This window comes from Lepidochelys kempii, chromosome 15 (genome assembly GCF_965140265.1).
Source record: "Lepidochelys kempii isolate rLepKem1 chromosome 15, rLepKem1.hap2, whole genome shotgun sequence".
Lineage (NCBI taxonomy): Eukaryota > Metazoa > Chordata > Testudines > Cheloniidae > Lepidochelys > Lepidochelys kempii.
Genome location: NC_133270.1, coordinates 13,016,041 through 13,034,023, shown reverse-complemented (window position 1 = coordinate 13,034,023; position 17,983 = coordinate 13,016,041). Strand labels below are relative to the sequence as shown.

At 43.1% G+C, this 17,983-nt stretch overlaps 1 protein-coding gene across 5 annotated transcripts in view; it reads right to left on the bottom strand.

Moving 5' to 3' along the window:
* Window positions 1-893: 893 nt before the first annotated feature.
* The window catches only part of SMPD4 (sphingomyelin phosphodiesterase 4), a 29,584-nt gene continuing 12,494 nt past the window's right edge, over window positions 894-17,983 (bottom strand). For 2 of the 5 annotated variants that reach the window (XM_073313297.1, XM_073313295.1), the window contains exons 11-21: window positions 14,301-14,390; window positions 13,867-13,911; window positions 10,877-11,022; window positions 10,132-10,222; window positions 7,503-7,603; window positions 6,124-6,287; window positions 5,051-5,256; window positions 4,138-4,371; window positions 2,379-2,510; window positions 2,089-2,217; window positions 894-1,315 (exon numbers count right to left, since the gene is read on the bottom strand). In XM_073313297.1, the coding sequence (XP_073169398.1) occupies window positions 989-1,315; window positions 2,089-2,217; window positions 2,379-2,510; window positions 4,138-4,371; window positions 5,051-5,256; window positions 6,124-6,287; window positions 7,503-7,603; window positions 10,132-10,222; window positions 10,877-11,022; window positions 13,867-13,911; window positions 14,301-14,390 (1,665 nt within the window). In that variant the 3' untranslated portion in view covers window positions 894-988. The remainder of the gene's footprint in view (window positions 1,316-2,088; window positions 2,218-2,378; window positions 2,511-4,137; window positions 4,372-5,050; window positions 5,257-6,123; window positions 6,288-7,502; window positions 7,604-10,131; window positions 10,223-10,876; window positions 11,023-13,866; window positions 13,912-14,300; window positions 14,391-17,983) is intronic. The other 3 variants (XM_073313296.1, XM_073313298.1, XM_073313299.1) reach the window with 3 other exon arrangements.

Below are 17,983 nucleotides of genomic sequence, written 5' to 3'. Positions count from 1 at the left end.
AGGAGACTTTGCTTTAAAAATAAATCAAGCGAGCACTTTAATTTACATACACGGTTTCAAAAGAAGAAACTTGTACCACAAAGAGAAATTTGATTGAACAAGATGAGTGAAAGGTTCACTGGATTTGGTAAACATAAGTTGGAAATGCAGTTATCAGGAAACATGGAAAGTTCCTCATTTTGAAAAGACAGGGACCAGTGAAGACAACAAGTAAGTATTGGTTCAGAAAAGGGAATGCAGAGTTAGTCCCTGTGCTAGGCTATGGGATTTCAGCTGCCAGCTCCTCTACCTTTCCTGGTACTTTGAAATATTTATAATGCAATTTTTTTGCAAATCAAAGCAATCATACGTATCTGGCAACAAGATGCAGCTCCCCTCTCCTGTTTCTGAGCCAAACCATTATTACCAATTTCCCCCAGTTTTCTGGTAATTTAAGCCAAAAACTTGTTTATGCTAATCATGTCATTTTTGTCCTACTGATTTTTTGGGATTCAGCTTTGTGGCCAGAACTCATGATTTGTGGCTACTATTGCCTTTGTGACCCTGAAACCCCCCTCCCCAGCAACATGATATAAAACCTGCAGAAAGCAGCTCAAAATGGCCAATTCCCAAATTAAGTGGAAAAAGTAAAAAGCTGCAATATGGATAGATTGCCAAATCTAGAGCTGTTTTTATGTGTAGTTTCCCATAGCTACTTTGGGCTGTTCATTTCAGCTCCACAACTATTGGAGGTTGTTCCCCAAACCACAAGCAGTGTCTCTCATTCCGCACATTCAGTAAACTGTATAGAAAAGACAGTTTATCAAAAGAGAATTTACACAGATTACAGCGGTTTCTCCAACCACAAACCCATCCCTCTGGCTCAACTTTAATACAAAAAACACACTTAAAAGTTTTGAAGTGATCCTTTGCCGAAGCCTTTTAATCACGAAGCACTGTACTTTTATCCTTAAAAAGTTTGTTTTACAATGTACACTGAAGGGAAAAATTAGTGTTGATGAGGTTTCCACCTTTCAGTGAAGAAAGTCATTACTACTGCATAAAGAAGATACCCAAGGAGAATAATGAATGTGCAGGCCAGTGGTCCAATGCAGAACCAAGATGCAATGAAGTACATCATGAACAAAGAAAGAAGAGTCCTGTAGCTAGCCAGAAATCTCAGACTGATCCTTGGTCGCCGAGAACGTCCTGATCTTTGTTTCAGTGCTGGGCTGTGCCTGCCCTTCTCTGCAAGGAATGGGTTGGTAAGATGATAGCGACACAAGCTGCCAATAAAGTCTTCCCTGGAGCAGAGAATCTCCATTTGATCAGCAAACTAAGGTATGAAAAACAAAGTCAGTAACAGAACAAGAAAAATGTAAACAAAAATTAAAATGTGGATTTTAAGTTCACACTGAAAAATTGTTGCTTTTATGTTTTGGTTTGTATTAAGGGGACCAGAAAGGATATAGCAATTATAACTCAAAACTCATATGTCTTTCAAAAGTTAGAATTGTTCCAACACAAATTTACATCTGTACTGTAGTAATTCTGCTCATTTACTATTAGTGGTACAAAGCGCTAAACCAACAGAAGGAAATCTGGAACAACAGTGGTCATGCCATTCATATGTACTCAGAAGTGTATACATATTATGTCAGGATATAAGTGGAGAAAGGACTAACCATCAGGTTGCAAGACAGAGCTTAAAGGAGTGAGAGGCAGGAGGAGGAAGGAATAAAAGGGCTTGGTTGGATTAACCCTTTTCCGGCTTATTTTGACAACTAGGGGAACAGAGTGTTCTTTCATTATGCTAATATGATCCTGCGAAAGATATTCGTTCTACCTCATCTACCATGAACAATACATTTCAGTGTACTGTTTCTGATTTGGAGAGACTGTTGTGACATTTACAACTCTTGAGCAATAGGGAAAAAACATGATTCCAGGCTGGAAGAAGAACCCTATGGAATATTTGCAAACTCATGCCGAAATCCCGTTAATGGTGAGAGTACAAAGCAAGTGTGTAAGTTGCACATTGACACAGGTCAGAGGGAGAATAGGAATATGCAATTGGAAAAAAGAAAGAAGACTTCTCATTGCACTTACCCTTTGATTAATTGCTGAGGATAACTGGAACAACAGTCGCACTAGAGTGGCATTTTCATAACTTCTAATGGGCTGAAGGTCAGTATCTCCCTGGTACTCGATCTCAAACCGCCGTAAGCCATTTATGATCTAGGAACAGGAAAGGAAATAACATACTTTATAGCTCAAATTTGAATTGCATTTGAACTGGTATCTCTCCTCCCATCCCTGACAAGCTAACTATTTCTTTTGCTGTAGAGGCATACACTCTGCTTTCTAGAAGTATTGGACTGGAAGCTTTTCTCTCTTACCTGATACCTGCCAAGAGGCGTAAGAATTAGTCCATCCTCACTCTCAATGCAGTCTGGAAGTTGCTTCTTTCCATTCTCATCCTGAGCTGCTCCACAATTCATCATCATTTGGGTCAGCTGCGCTTCATTCAACTAGTCAAAAAGCACAATTTCTTCATAATTATTTAGTTTTACCACCTTTTTCTGTTCCACCTATTTCCCCATTCACCAGCTCCTGTGCAGCCCCTGAGAACCACATAGCCAATGACTGACAACAGAACAGGTACTGAAAACAACCCATTTACCAGTCTACAACAGAACTTTAAAAAAAACAAAAAAAAGGCAACTAAATTCCTAATTGTTTTCAGAAGGTGGCAAGCCCTGGCAGACAGAAGTATTATTCACTCAGTACATCCTAGTCTTCCCATAGCTGTTGCTTAGCTCTGTCTTCTCCCAGCCATATGCAAGCAAACTTGTGTAAAATCTCTTTGCTTCCTTTCAGCTTAATGAAAGAAGATACTAGAAGATGGCTGCTTCTATTAGCTTTATCACTTTTGCATTTCTACAGCATTTTACATTAGAAAATCTCAAAGTGCTTTAAAAACATTAAGCCATAAAATGCCCCTTGGTAAGTAGGAAAAATATGGGATTATTCTAAGTGGCTACTTATTGTTGGTACCTAGTTTAACATGGCTTGGGACCAGTGTTCCCTCTAATTTTTTATGTCCATGTGCAGAATGAATTTTGTTATGTGCATCACTATGAAGGTGATGTGTCTCATATTGGTGCACATAACAAAATTCATGTGATGGAGGTGGGGATGAAGGGTTCAGACTGTGGGAGGGGGCTTGGGGCTGAGGTGCGGGTGTGTGGGAGGGCTTTGGGGTGGGGATGAGGGGTTTGGGGTGTGGAAGGGGTCTCAGGGCTAGGGCAGAGGGTTGGGGTGTAGGGGGATGAGGGCTCTGGCAAGGGGTGCAGGCTCTGGGGTGGGGCTGGGGATGAGGGGTTCAGGGTGTGGGGAGGGGTCAGGGTTGGATGCAGGGGGTGAGGGCTCTGGCTAGGATTGAAGGCTCTGGGGTGGGGCTGGGGATGAGGGGTTCAGAGTGTGGGGAGGGGTCAGGGCTGGGACTGAGGGTTGGGTGCAGGGGATGAGGGCTCTGGCTAGGGTTGAAGGCTCTGGGGTGGAGCTGGGGATGAGGGGTTTGGGGTGCAGGCTGCCCCAGGGCTGCAGTGTGGAGAGAGGACTCCCCTCAGCCCTCTCTCACTGCAACAGCTCGGGGCCAGGGGAGAGGTGCCTCTCCCCAGCCACGGCAGCTCCGGCGGGGCTGGGCTGGGCCGATGGAAGGGCTCCTTTCCCCGGCAGCTCTGGTGGGCCTTGGCCAGGCAGGTCTGCACTGAGGGAGTGAGACCTCTCCCCACCGCAGCCCTGAGCCCCTGCGCAGGGCTTAATACACAGCTGCGTAGCCATGCGGGTTAGAGGGACCTTAACCTGGGATTGATATTTTCAAGTACACAGCACCCGCAACTTTAGCAATAGTCAAGAGGTTTACAGGCATTCAGCACCCCTGGGGAAAAAAAAAAAAAGAATCCTAAAGTGTCTCAAGATGGGCACCAAAAATTGAGGTACTCAAACTGAGTGTCCACTTTTGAAAATTTTGGCCTACATGACTTGCCAATGATCACACTGCAAGTAAGTGAGAAAGCTGGAAGTAGACTGCAGAAATCCTGACTACCATTCATGCTACTTCCCAGTGACAGCACTTGGAAAGAAGTTACCTACCCGAAAGATCTGGCATAGGTACTCCTGTGCCTTCTCCAAATATTCATCTGTTTTCTTGATGCTGTCTTGCCCAATTTCATCTAGGTCATTGCCTGTATAGGAACCATTCATGTCAGACGGGCTGAACCTAAACCAGGATAGGAAGGACTGACTAGCCATGGTCTCTGCAGAGTGGTCTGATATGGATTTTGCCGTTTGCTTGGCCTGGCCTATTAACTGGGCCAATCTTAATACCTGAAAAATAAAAGACAGGAGGATGACTAAATAAAGCAATAGAATAAAGGACACAAGTCAGTAGTAAGCACCAGCATGTGAATACAAGTCTGCCTGGTGACGTATCAGTCAGAACAGAATCAGCACATTCGTTCCCTTAGCTGACATGGACTTGTACTGGTAGTAGTTATGTGCTCCAGCTCCAATAGAGTAAAGGAAGTCACTGCAGCTGGGGCAATCAGAGGAATGCGAGTAACCCCTCAGTTTCCTTTGAGATGCATCTTCCTTCAGTTCACTAGTCTGCTGCTTAGGGAGAGACCCTCTCCCTTTGTTACACCGTTTTTAACTGGCTTGCTGCTGGGTATTGATTATTAACATTATGAATCAGAAATACACACACAGTCATTGTTGAGAGATGAAACAAGTACATGCCCATAGCAGACTGCTCCAAAGCTGCAAACCCAGTCCACCCCACCCTTCAAGACTGGAAAGCAGTCTGTACATTTCTATTTTCGTACTTGTTATGGACCCTTCAAACAGATTCTATAACCATCACCAACTCCTGATTCACCCCCTACTTTTAAAGAGCTAAAATTTCTCCCCCCGTACATGATGGAGCAGATGTTCAGTATGGAGACATACCCCTCACAACAGCAATAAAGGGGCTTACACAGAGCAAGTAAGCAAGGTCATTGCTTACCAAATTCCTGACTTCTGGACCAAACATCTGCTTGTACTGGGAGTCCTGTCCTTCCAAGCAGTAAACATGACTCTTCACCTTAAATGAGGCATCTGTGATTGCTGGAGGCCATGATGACAAGAAGCTCCCACCAAGAGTGGGGGTCATGAAAATTCGGTGTTGACGGTGAGGGATAACAAGTTCTGGCTCCAGGAATAACTGCTCCCCTAGAATTTGGGATAAGATGATGCGGGGTGGAGAAGACTAGATTACACCTTCCTTCTGATTTGGGGATCTAGCAATAAAATTTTTTAATCACTCATTGTAACAAGGTTGTGAGGTTATTTGGGGGGAGGAGAGGGAGGGCAGGGCCCTAGTTATTACTTCAAGTTTTTCACTGAATCTTCACTCATACAGCAGAAAGAGCTTTCACAATTACAATGGTGCATCTAAATCTATATAGACATAGTACTTCTAGGCCATGATTGCTTGTTGGAAAGGATATTATGGTCCTCATACCTGCCCAGCTGAGCATGTTCCAGCACCTGAAATTTTTGTTGCTTGCCTAAACCCTCCTGTGCGCTGCCGGCCCCCGCCCACTGTAGCCCAGTACACTCAACATGCAGCTTTCACGACACTTTGAACTGATATCTAGAATTTGGAGTGCAAGTTCTTCCTGACTAGCCATCTTGCTGAAGTCTGAGTAAATATAAATTTCTGTAGGGCATTACAAAGTTTTAATTCTGAGTTAATTAATAACCAAACACCACAAACAATAAGGAGATTGTAAAACACAAGGAGTTTCTGTTTACTAAAAATACCCAGCATCGTGTTCTTTTTATGTTAGTTAGAACAAATCGGAATCAGTGAGACTGATGAATGGAAATTAGAAAAAAAAATAAAGAAAAATATATATATATATGAAACCAATACTGTAAATAGAAGCAAAGACATCAGGTCTCTGAACTTCAATGTCACATAAGGCAGACACCGAATCCTCCAATTCATATTTCTGCATGCTTCTGAGGCAAAAGCGTTGCTATGGGACAGACCAGGGCAGAAGACTGCAAGGAGGCAACATGGCATTCAGTTACCTTTCTGGATCATTTCAGCTAGGTTGGGCTGAGCAAAGACCTTGGCTACTCGGAACACCATCAGGGCATTTTTAGCGCTGACCAAATCGGTGCGGAGAGCTCGGTTCAGAAAGCCTACAAATAGCTTGGTATACATCAGTAAGTTCTCTTGAATGAAGGGAGCCCTGTCAAAGTAACAGTGGATTTGTGAATACAGCTATTAAAATAAGGAGTAAGTATATTCAGTCTTCTACCAAGTAAATAATCCCATAGAATATATTTTAGACCATCAACTGGAATGATCTCATCCTTTCCATTTCACACACACATAAAAAAATGTTCCTCCTTACTCTAGCGTTTTTAGGTACCAGTAACAATCTATGACTTTGCGCTGGCAGATATCTAGTTGCATAGATGTGCAATGGGAGGACTTCAGAGGCAAGCTGAAGCCTGAAGTGTGGTTTCTATCAAAAGCACTGACTTCACTGCCTCCTGCACAAGTATCCAGGGACCAGAGAAACTGATGCCGCCTCTTTATGAAACCCACCCTCACTGCTGAATGGATTGTGCCACTACAGATCTTAGGGAAGGAGGAGGTGCCTCAGAACAGCTGGTAAAGTCAACACACAGTCTACTTGTGGAACTCATTGACAGGGGATGTTGTAAAGGTCAAAACTATAACAGGGGTAAAAAAAGAAGAACGAGATAAATTCATGGAGGATAATCTATAAGCCAAGATGGTCAGGGATGCAAAACCATGCTCTGGATGTCCCTAGCCACTGATTGCCAGAAGCTGGGAGTGGACGACAGGATCACTCAATGACTGCCTGTTCTGTTCATTCCCTCTGAAGCACCTGGCATTGGCCACTGTCAGAAGACAGGATACTGGGCTAGATGGACCACGGTCTGACCCAGCATGGCTGTTCTTATGACCCAGGATTTTGGACGCAGCACAATGCAATGAGCAGTGTAGTTTGTAATGTTGGAGTCACCTGGGGGGGACTTGTCAATATAGCTTTAAGCCAAAGAAATATTTTTACCCATGTCAGGGTGACAGATATGCCATCTTTGTTCTTCCTCAGCAGGAAGGCCAGTCTGGCACCTGCTGTATGAAGCAAACTACTTAGAGTAACATGTCAGGAGGAACTGAATGGGGTAAACTAGGAAAGTAGATCTCAACCTTTTCCATTCTGTGACCCCACCTCATGATAAAGAAAGAGGGTGCTTGGGTCACAATTCCACAGTTCAGTATCCATGAACTAGATGCTTACAAGGAACAACATTTAAAACTCTGCCTTCAAGATTTCATATGCAAAATTCTAACGGTTAATAGATGCCATCTGCTGAAGTCAGGATTGGAGTGACCTGCAGATTCTGCTCAGGAATAACCCTACGTTTACCATTTCTCTGATACACTGCGAGGCTGAGGCTCTGAACTCTGAAGTGGTTTCTCAGGAGCATATCTCCAGGGCTGCACGTAGCTTAACCACATCTCCAGGACCTGAAGCAAAACCACAACAACATAAAAATCAATTCAATTGAAGAAGGAAGATTTTGCTTGTTTGTTTTGCTAAGTCCCTTGGACAATGACACCCACTTTCTTAATGCCAACAAAAGGCTTAAGGAATGAAAATATCTTGCAGAAGTCTCAGCCCTGAAGAACAAGACCATGTGCCCTTGCATCAGAGCTGAAGAGAACTAAATGCTTAGTAAAAATCCATTAACAAAACATTTTAGGAAATGCCTGGTTTTACTGAACAAGCAGCTCACCCTCTACAATAACAGTTAGATGAAAGCGTGCTCAGGTGGCTGCCATGGAATTGAAGATGCATCCACCAATCAAGCTGATGTACCAGTACTGGTGTATGCAGTGTTGGGCCCAGGATATTAGAGACAAGGTGGGTGAGATATCATCTTTTATTGACCAACCTCTGTTGGTGAGAGAGATAAGCTTTAAAGCTTACACAGTGCTCTTCTTCAGGTCCAGGAAATGTACTTAGGCCAGGTCTACACTACAGAGTTAGGTCAACATAACTGTAAGTATCTGCAGATTTACAGCATTGCTCCCGCCGATGTAAGTCCTCCACTATACCGATCAGTGGCAGAGTCTGGTGCTGCTTTGACTTGGTGTGTCCTGGTCTGTGGGGAGCTTGCTTCTAACGATGAGCTTTGAGAGGTTGGGAGGGTTGTTTGAAGGCTAGGAGAGGGGGTTCAGGAAAGATTTCTTTCAGGATGAGGTCCTCATCAAGCGTGGGTTGTAGCTGTTTGATGATACCCCGTATGGGTTCCAGTGTGGGGTGGTAGGAAACAACTATGGGTATGCGGTTGGAGGGGAGTTTATTTCTGTATTGAAATAGGTTCTCTAGAGGTATTTGGGTGGTCTGTTCTATGATGGGATCTACTTCTCTGGTGAAGTGTGGTTATTTAGTATGGCAGTTTTGAGCGTGTTAAGGTGTATATCCTGGACTTTCTCCTCAGAGCATATTCTGTGAGTGCCTGACTGCAGACAACAGATTTCTTGGTGTGTTTGAGATGGTTGCTGCATCTATAAAAGTAGGCAAGGTGATCTGTGGGAAGTTGTGGTGAAAAATCTATAAGGGAGTGTCTGTCTGGAGGATGAAAATATCATTGATGTATCTCAGATACATTGGTTTCATGGCGCATTTGTCCAGAAAGTCTTCAAGGTGGTCCATGAAGAGGCTGGCATATTGGGGAGCCATCCTAGTACCCCTGGCTGTTCTGGGTTTGAACAAACTGTAAAATTGTTATGGGCGAGGATGAAATGGATGAGTTCAGCAATGTGTTTAGTTTGGATATCTGCGGTTTCTCCATTGTTTTGTAAATATTTGAAGCAGGCAGCAATGCCATCATTGTGAGGAATGTTGGTGTATAGTGAAGTGACATCCCTGCTGGCAAGGATGGTGTTCTGAGGGAGGTTGTTAATATTGCAGAGTTTGTGGAAGAGGTCGGTTGCGTCTTGGAGGAACCTGGCCCTTTGCTTGGTGAGTGGTTTGAGGATGGTTTCTATAAGTCCCAATATTCCTTCCGTGCGAGTGCTGTGGCCAGATATGATGGGTCTGCCTGGGCTCCCTTGTGTATCTTGGGAAACACGTAGAAGGTCCCTGGGGTGGGTTCTTGGGTGATGAGTTTGTAGAGTTTCTCTTGGGAGTTGTTTGGGGAAGGATTTGATGATATTCTTAAATTCCTGGGTAAATTGTGGTGCGGAGTCTTCTTTGAGTTCTTATAACAGGTGGTGTCGGAGAGTTGTTGGTTGGCCACGTTAATGTAGTCATCATGGTTGAGGACTATGCTATTATTCTGACATTTAATATCATTCACTGAAGCACCATATAGTCTAGTGAGACACATGGAGGATGGGCTGAATAGTGTTTTGTGTTAATGCTTTTTCAGTCCTTCTTCTCCAATACAGCAGTGGGCACTCACACAAGAAACTACTAGGCAACAGGGGGTGAAATCTTGACCCCACTGAAGTCCGTGACAACCTTGACTTCAGTTCAGTTAAGATTTCACTCCTAGAGGCTTCCCAGTGGTGTATTCTGTCCTATCTGCCAAACATGGCAACATAACTGACCCAGCCATGTCACTTCCCCCAAGGAGGAGGAATGTATATTTAAAACATTTTGATATAAGAAATTAAAGCCGTATTTCTTCTCCCAGTCTGGTTAGTTACAACAAGATTAGAGTATATTATTAGATAGGACAAATTTATCCATAAACATACAGATTCTCTGTGGTAAGAATAGCTTGTTCTCAACCAGTACTCATTTCCATAAAGGGAAAGAGAAACGAACCACCACCACATAGTTTCACCAGTATCTAATACCTTGACTACACTTCATTTCTAACTCTAGTCTTAATAAATGTTTATTTCCCTCCCCCTGAGGAAAAAAATCATGAACAGGGAACAGTTCTACAAAAACAGTAGTTTTATCACTGCAGCTGGCTCAGTGTTTTATTAACAAACTCTGATTTTGTCTGGACTCAGCAGAAATAAAGGCTGGTACATACAGCTCTGAAAGAGGCATCCAAAGGCCAGTGGCCAAAACAATGCTGCAGGAAGATATAGAGCTTCTGCTGGACAAACCGAGGAATCACAACTCTGCAATGAGATTCAGACACAAAGACACTTGTATAAACAAATAATAGATGATAAAGTAATATCTCAAACATTTAATACAGACGTAACAAGTTTTGATAGCTTCTTTCTCAGCTGAAGGAGGAGCCGATGATTTGAACATGTCTGAAAAGTTCTAATAGTGATGCACACAACCTGCTATTCCAGGGCCAAATGCAACCCAAGTGCCTCTAAGAAAGCTGCCCAGTGTTCTCAGCTGAAATTTCTTTCTGGTGCAGTTTCAGTAACACAACTTTTCTCTACTGATCTGCACATGTCCTTTGCAGAGATATGCAGAGAAATTATTTCTGCACCAGTCTGACTGCTCTTCTAAACTTGCTTCAACTTCCCTCTGTTCTCAGAACAAATACTAGGACCTCTAAAGCAGTCTGATCCCCTCCTCCTTTTCTAAAAAAGCTGAAGCATTTTCCATTGTGGATACATTGTGGATTGGGAGCAACTACTTCCTTCTTCCCTATTCTGATCTGGACTCCAGCCCAAAGTGCATGAGGAGTATAAAAGTGGGCTCTCTCATCCTCCTAATAATGCAATTTCAAGCTCTCAACAAAAGCAAAACTGCCAAGGTATGTATTAATTAGTGCTTTGTATGCCTGAAAGGCAGTTTGACAGTATACCTACCTCTTGAATTCCTCCAGTGGGCTGGCTGTATGGGAATGGGCTGAGGGCGAGAGTGGCTCTGGTTTCAGGCTGTTGGCAAAAGCATGTAGATGCTTCACGAGCAGTCTTATCACTAACACATGCTCTTCTGTAGGTTTAAATGACTCCTAGATTTAAAGCAATAGGCAGAAAGATAAGTTTTGCTTGTTAACGCGCTATGAGGGAGCTCAGCACAAAGATATTTTCACATCAGAAATTTAAACAGGAGTGTCCCTACCTGTTTAGTTCTGTGCCACCCAATTTGAACAAATTATCTCCCCAAGAGAACAAGTTGTATCACAGCTCTGCCTTCAACAGCTCACTAACAAATTTTCCACTCCATGCATCTGATGGAGTGGGTTCTAGCCCATGAAAGCTTGTGCCCAAATAAATGTGTTAGTCTCTAAGGTGCCACAAGGACCCCTCGTTGTTTTAACAAATACCTGTGAGGCTTCTTTTAGTCACTGTGATTACAGGAGAAAGGGGTTTACAGTCTATCTTTTTGTTTCAAGTTATAGTAACCCCCTAGAGAGTAATAACAGAAATTAGTTTTACTTTAACTTACCCCCTCTAAGGAAAAAATAAGAATATCCATTATTTTATTTATTATTATTATTATTGTCTGTTGTTGGTAACAAAACAGAATCATTATTATGCTCTCAGCTCACTCTCTACTAAGCCTTCCTTCTTATGTGCGTGTTCTTTTGCCTCCTAAAAAAGAAAAATTCTACAGAAGTTATGGAAAGAGTAATATTTGCTTCTGTTGCTCATGTCCTGAATGATCCTGTTGCACTTAACATCAGTATAAGTATTTTTTGGGTTTTTTTTGGAAGGGGTGGTCATTCAATTTTTTTACTGGAAGTGTGGGAGATTGGAAGATCTTTTTCATGCAAGGAACATGGAGGGGTGAGTGTGGGCCAGTTTGGTATTGCTACCAGAAGAGTGAGCATATGGAGGAATGGGGAGATGCTATAGGGAGAGAAAAAGGGAGTCAGATATCAGTGTACCCCTTCCCCACTACTGCAGAGCCCAGGAGCACACACCAGCTCTACTGGTGTTCTAACCTGCCTTAGAAACAGTAAACTAATCTCAATCCACCACTAAGGGCTGTTTGTGGGAGATCAAGGATAGCCAAACACAAGTACCACAGCAACAAAAACAAGTGTGATGGAGGGTTGCACTGAGCTGCATGTGTTATCAGCAGCTGTGAAAGGAGATTCTTGGATGCTATAATGAAGCTGTGTTCAGGTGAAACTTCAGGGCTGCACAGTTTGACTACTTGGGACAGGTTGTTTTGGTTTATTAGGAAACTACTTCTTATCTTTTAATTGTGTTTAACTGTGTGTGAGCAATTCAGAACAATTCTTGGTGCTGCGATGACACTTTAAAGCCCTTCCTACTTGCAAGGGCTGTGGGGAAGCAGCTAACAATTTTCATGTGCTTAAACAGTTCTGAAAATTTTCTTTACGTAGCTAGGTTCCCTCTTGGAAAAGGCTCAACTCCTGACTGCTGGCAGGCGATGAAGGGCCTCTGTCTGCAGCAGTGCAGTTGGATGCATCTATGCCTTCTCTAAGGCCATGTCTGCACTACCTGCTGGATCAGCGGGTAGTGATCAACCTATTGGGGATCGACTTATCGTGTCTAGTGTAGAAACGATAAATCGATCCCCGATCGCTCTGGTGTCGACTCCAGAACTCCACCAGGGCGAGAGGCGGAAGCGGAGTTGACAGGGGAGTGGCGGCCGTCGATCCTGTGCTACGAGGACGCGAAGTAAGCGATTCTAAGTCGATCTAAGATACGTCGACTTCAGCTATGCTATTCTCATAGCTGAAGCTGCGTATCTTAGATCGATATCCCCCCCAGTGTAGACCATGCCTAAGGGAGGGAAGGCCCTATTACTAGGATTAATGAAGACTCCATTTGTATTCCTGCCAGTGTCCATCACCATGGACGTGAGGCTACAAAAGGGGTCACACCAGTTGAGAGGTGGCTGCAAGCCAGTTAGTCTATATAAAGTCTGAAGGAGAAAATACCTAACAAAGACCTCGTAGGTAGGCTCTTTCTGGTGCTATGAACTTAGACCAAGATTTTCAGAAGTGGCTAGTGATTTTGAGTGCCCACCTTGAGACCCTTATAGTCTGATTTTCACATATTGCTGAGCACCCACTTTCTGAACATCCAAGCCCCTTTAAGGAACCTCAAACTGGGCACCCAAAATCACTAGTCACTTTTGAAAATCTTGGCCATTGACTACCTCCAAGAAAGCATTCTATGTTGTTTTATATAAGTCTTCAACTGTTTGTATGATTGCATTTAACTCCATTGTTCATTTTTACACTAACAAATCCTGTCACTTAAAAGCTATTTGACTAGCTAATTTCCTCATAACCTGGATCACCAGCATCACAAGCATTGTTCTTTAAAGCTAAAAGGCAGCTTCTGTTCTCCCCACGCTTTCCAAAAGCTTTTGACCTCCAGCCCTAATCTACAGGAATGTTCACACGATCATTCCTCCCTTTACCCAGAAAGGTGGAGAAAAATACATATTTCACATAAGTTTAAGAACAATACTATGGACTGGCATGATGATTTAAGGCTATAAAACAATGAGCCGGGTAGCAGATTCTTATTTTCCTTCTTAAGCAGTATGTTGAGTAATAGTAAAAGTGTTCATGCCGCCTATGCAGAAGCAGAGGACTAAGTGGTTAAGGCAGGGAGAACTCATACCAACATTAACTTGGCTTTATGGACTCTGCCTCACCAAGTGAGTAAAGGGCTGAAATATGGAGATGAACCCAGGAATCTGTTCCAACAGGAATGCCTTTGCAGACATGTCCTGAATAATCTGCAAATGTGCAACCCACATATCCCTTTGTGAAGTTAGGCAATCAAGCTCAGGCTGCCAATATTAATTTAACCCTGTCAGCTGTTTCTCACTGGAAGTGCAGAACGATTGTTTACATGTTACCTACCTCTCTCATTGGGGTACAGCCATGCAATCTCTGATCTCCTCTTCCCTGCAAAATTCATTTAAAGGAGCAGAACATGACAGACAGAATTCTGTCATTAGCAAAGCAAGTTGTTGGGCCAAGGAGATATTAGCACAGTGTCAAATTTTTCCCTTTAAATCCATTAAAAGAGATGCATCTCTTAAAATGGGGATCCCAATTGGTCCTTCTAATATGTGCTAGTCATCTAACATCCTTTTTCAAGGTGTTCATCAGTATCTCTCAGTATCTGCTGCACCTAGCTTTACCAAATGTTGTTTCAGTGGAACTAATCTCTGAATCATCTTGCAAACCTGCTGTACAGCTGCCTTTTCTGCTAGTGCCAATTAATACACTTTGCAGATTATATGATGAAACAAGATTTTTGAAAAAGAAACAAAATGAAAAGATGGCAATACTTGGTATGCGTGGAGGGCCTGGTAGCCGGATTGGGCAGGACTACTGTGGTGTGTACTGGAGATACTGAGTCGGTAGTGGAGAACCTCCAGCTGAGAGACAACAGAAACAAAAAGGAAGGAAAAAGGGAGAGAAAAGAGCAAGAGAAAAAAAAAAAAAGAAACAGTGAGAATGATCCAGAGAACGGGTTGTGGGGGGAAAAAATGGAAGTCACAAATACAGTCAGTGACAACACATCACAGCAGCTGCAGGCACAGTATCCTCTTCTCCTTTTGGTAATCAGTTGCTTGATTGCACAGGTACCTTGACCCTCATTAAGTTGGGAAAGTAATTGACAGGACATTGTTGTTGGGTTCACAATTAACATTAGTGGGTTGGGGGGAAGCTCTGAGTGAGTCGTCTCTGTGTCTGCCTCTACCACAGAAGCAGCAGGCTTGTAACCATGACCTGACAAGCATAGAGACACACAGCTTCCGCCAAACACATTGAGGAAATCTTAGGCTCATGAAACTAAGTCCAACCTCTCCACTTGAAACCAGCTAAACTGCAGGACAGAATAGCTGAATATAACGATTAACACGTGGGATGCTTTGATGTGGGGCAAAACCAATAATTTTTCTGGAAACACTTACTTGCAAACTAGTATTATGAAAGCTACTGTAAAGCTATCCCGTAGCCTGCAGTGCACTGGCAGACCAAGGTTTGGGATTCTTGCTGGTGTGCCAGTGAGAATCAGAGGAGCCAGTACGGGGACATATCTTGCCCCAGGGACATGGAGGGGGAAAAGGGAAAGGGTTGATTTCATCACTGTGAGCCTCTCCAATTAACTGTAATATTGACAATCACCAGATAGGAGTCTGCATGCTCCATGATTTGTTTTTCTAGTTAAAGGCCAAATACTATTGATGGGAATTCAAATTTGTGGAAAGTTAATAGGTCTCAAAGACCGAATGGCCTCTACTATTGGGGGGGAAGGGGGGGCGGGCTGGGGAAACACCCAACCAAACAAAAAGACAAGCTTGTTGTAGAGATGGCATGCTGAAATAAAAACACGGCCATTAAAGTTCTAGGCGAGTGCCGAGATCTTCCCAAGTCTCAACCACACTCCTCCTTGGACAGGAAACATTTTCTAAAACTAATCAATATAGTGGTGAAGAGGATACTGTAGCCACATTGACATGTATGGAATAAATTAAAAAAATCAAAACAAAATGTACACCTAAACAGAGACCCAAATCAACAATATCAGACATCTAAACTAACTCTCCGTCTCACGCCTCCTCTAAGTTTATCTGTTCCTTTCTCCTCTATTTTCAATTCAGTTTTATTCTGCTTTGCTTCGACACTGCTAAGAGAGTGCTAGCAATGCCACTGCAAGGTCCCCAACAGCAGAGCCCATCTTCTGCGATGGTAATTAACTCCCCTCCCATTTGCTGCAGCAAGATCTAGACACCTGAAGAGTGCCACACATGCAATTATTACTGGGATCTGTGATCCCTGGCAATGTAAGAACAACAGGCTTTACACAGAACCCTGTTAGATACTGGCCCCTTAAAATAAATCAAATCATGACAAAAGCAGAAGCTAAAAGGAAACAGATACTGCAAACCTGGCCCCCATTGAGCAGCTGCAAAACAGACAGAGGAAAGGAGAGTACAACAGAAAAGAAGAAATATGAAATTGAATCAAGTTGAATTAATGGTGGGGAGTCATTAAACCCACCATGATAACAGGCTCACTCCACATTTGGGAGCAATTTCAAGCAGAGTAATCACAAGGGAAAGTAATTCTTCTTGAAGCAAACTCTCTACTGGCTCCTCCCCATACCTCAGCCCCACCCCTTTATTACTGAAGTAAAAGGTTTTCTTAGTGACATGAATCATTCTTAAGATCTGCCCGTTTCTTCCGACAATTCAGAGGGGCAATGGGAAATGACACAGCTGGGACTCAGCATAGCATTCCCAGATAACCCATGTTTTTCTGCTGCGGGAAGACGCACCAAGTTCTGTGGAATGCCATCCCATCCCCGCACTTTACAGGAGAGTTTGTAGCTAGAGACTTAAAATAGCACATTTAAAATCATGACTGGGCCCAAGTTCTGAGACCTTCTATGGCACTGACCATCCCTCTGCTCCACACATGCAAAAAGGTAAACGGAAACAGGGGAAGATACGTGGTCATTATTCACTTTACTTTTGCAAGTTCTAGTTTCTTGCTCACATCTGAATGACTGATAAGCTTCACTAGTTTTTTTTCAAACTCATCCAGATAATACTCTGGTCAGTTAAGTACTCACTGCTTGAGAGAGAGTGCTGTCTCCACACCTTCCAAAGTCTTACATCTCAGAGTTCTGGAGGAGAGTACCTTTTTGGATGGGGATGCCACTTCCCTGCCCTTGTTTTCTATCACAGAATATCAAGGTTGGAAGGGACCTCAGGAGGTCATCTAGTCCAACACCCTGCTCAAAGCAGGACCAATCCCCAATTTTTGCCCCAGCTCCCTAAATGGCCCCCTCAAGGATTGAACTCACAACCCTGGGTTTAGAAGGCCAATGCTCAAACCACTGAGCTATCCCTCTCCCACCCAAAAGCAGGAGGATTTCATTTGTCTACATGCCCATGACTAGTAATTCTTGGGAAATAATCAGGGACAGAAGTAGAAAACCATCAGGCAGCCACAGCCTCAATCCTCCCCAATCAGTGCATCTGGGTAGGAGCCTATGGTGGCAAAACTCCTTTAGGCGCTACCCATGCATTTCCACAGTGTAAGTCACACTGTTTGATGAGCACTAAGAAATCATCATCGTCGTCGTCGTCGTCATCAGCCTGGATGCTGCTATAACATTAGAAGACAGTGTCTCAGCTACAGAGGGTGAACAGAGGAGAGAAGTTTAAAGCGATGCATTATTTTTTTTACCTAAACATAAAGCTGCATGCACAAAGACTATGCAGACAGAGAACAAAGGTACTTAAAAGCAAAGCCTTTCCATCATCAGTGCATAGCCACGCTGCTGGGGTTCCTGAGTGGAGACCTACCATCTTTATTGCAGTTTGAGCTCAAATCATTTTTTGGAATAAAAACAGACAAACTCACCACAATTAGATCTTCAACATTCTTCCCTAAAAAAATATTTGTTTTATAACCTGATGAAGTGAAGGATCAGAATTTCCCAGTCAAGCAACTCTCATCTTACTCCTTCACACATTAACAAGCCTTTAGTAACTTTTGCATTTCTTCCCCCACTGGGAATCCTAAGAATCATCAGTCCCAGGGCATTTTTCCAAATTCCCTCAAATCTCAGCGCTCCCAACTCTTCTGATACCAGGTTCCCCTTTAAGCACATCAGTTTTATTCTTGAACAGCTAGAACAAATGGCTTGTAATCAATGTAATATCTTATTTAAGTAAGATCCTATAAGAGATCCCAAAGTTACATATACACAGAAAGCACTTCAGCCACCACTGAAATGCAGCGCACATTTAACAATGCCAGTTTCTGGGACAGGAAATATAGACTCCTTAACCAATTAAAACTATAAAGACAGTTTATGAAAACCCATTGAAATTGGATTTAGGCTAAAATCTTTGCTCTTGAAAAACATGCCACTGGATCTTCAAATGACTAACTCCTCAGTAACGCTATCAGCTGCAGAAACCAAATTTAGGTCTCGTGTGGCCATGTTGAC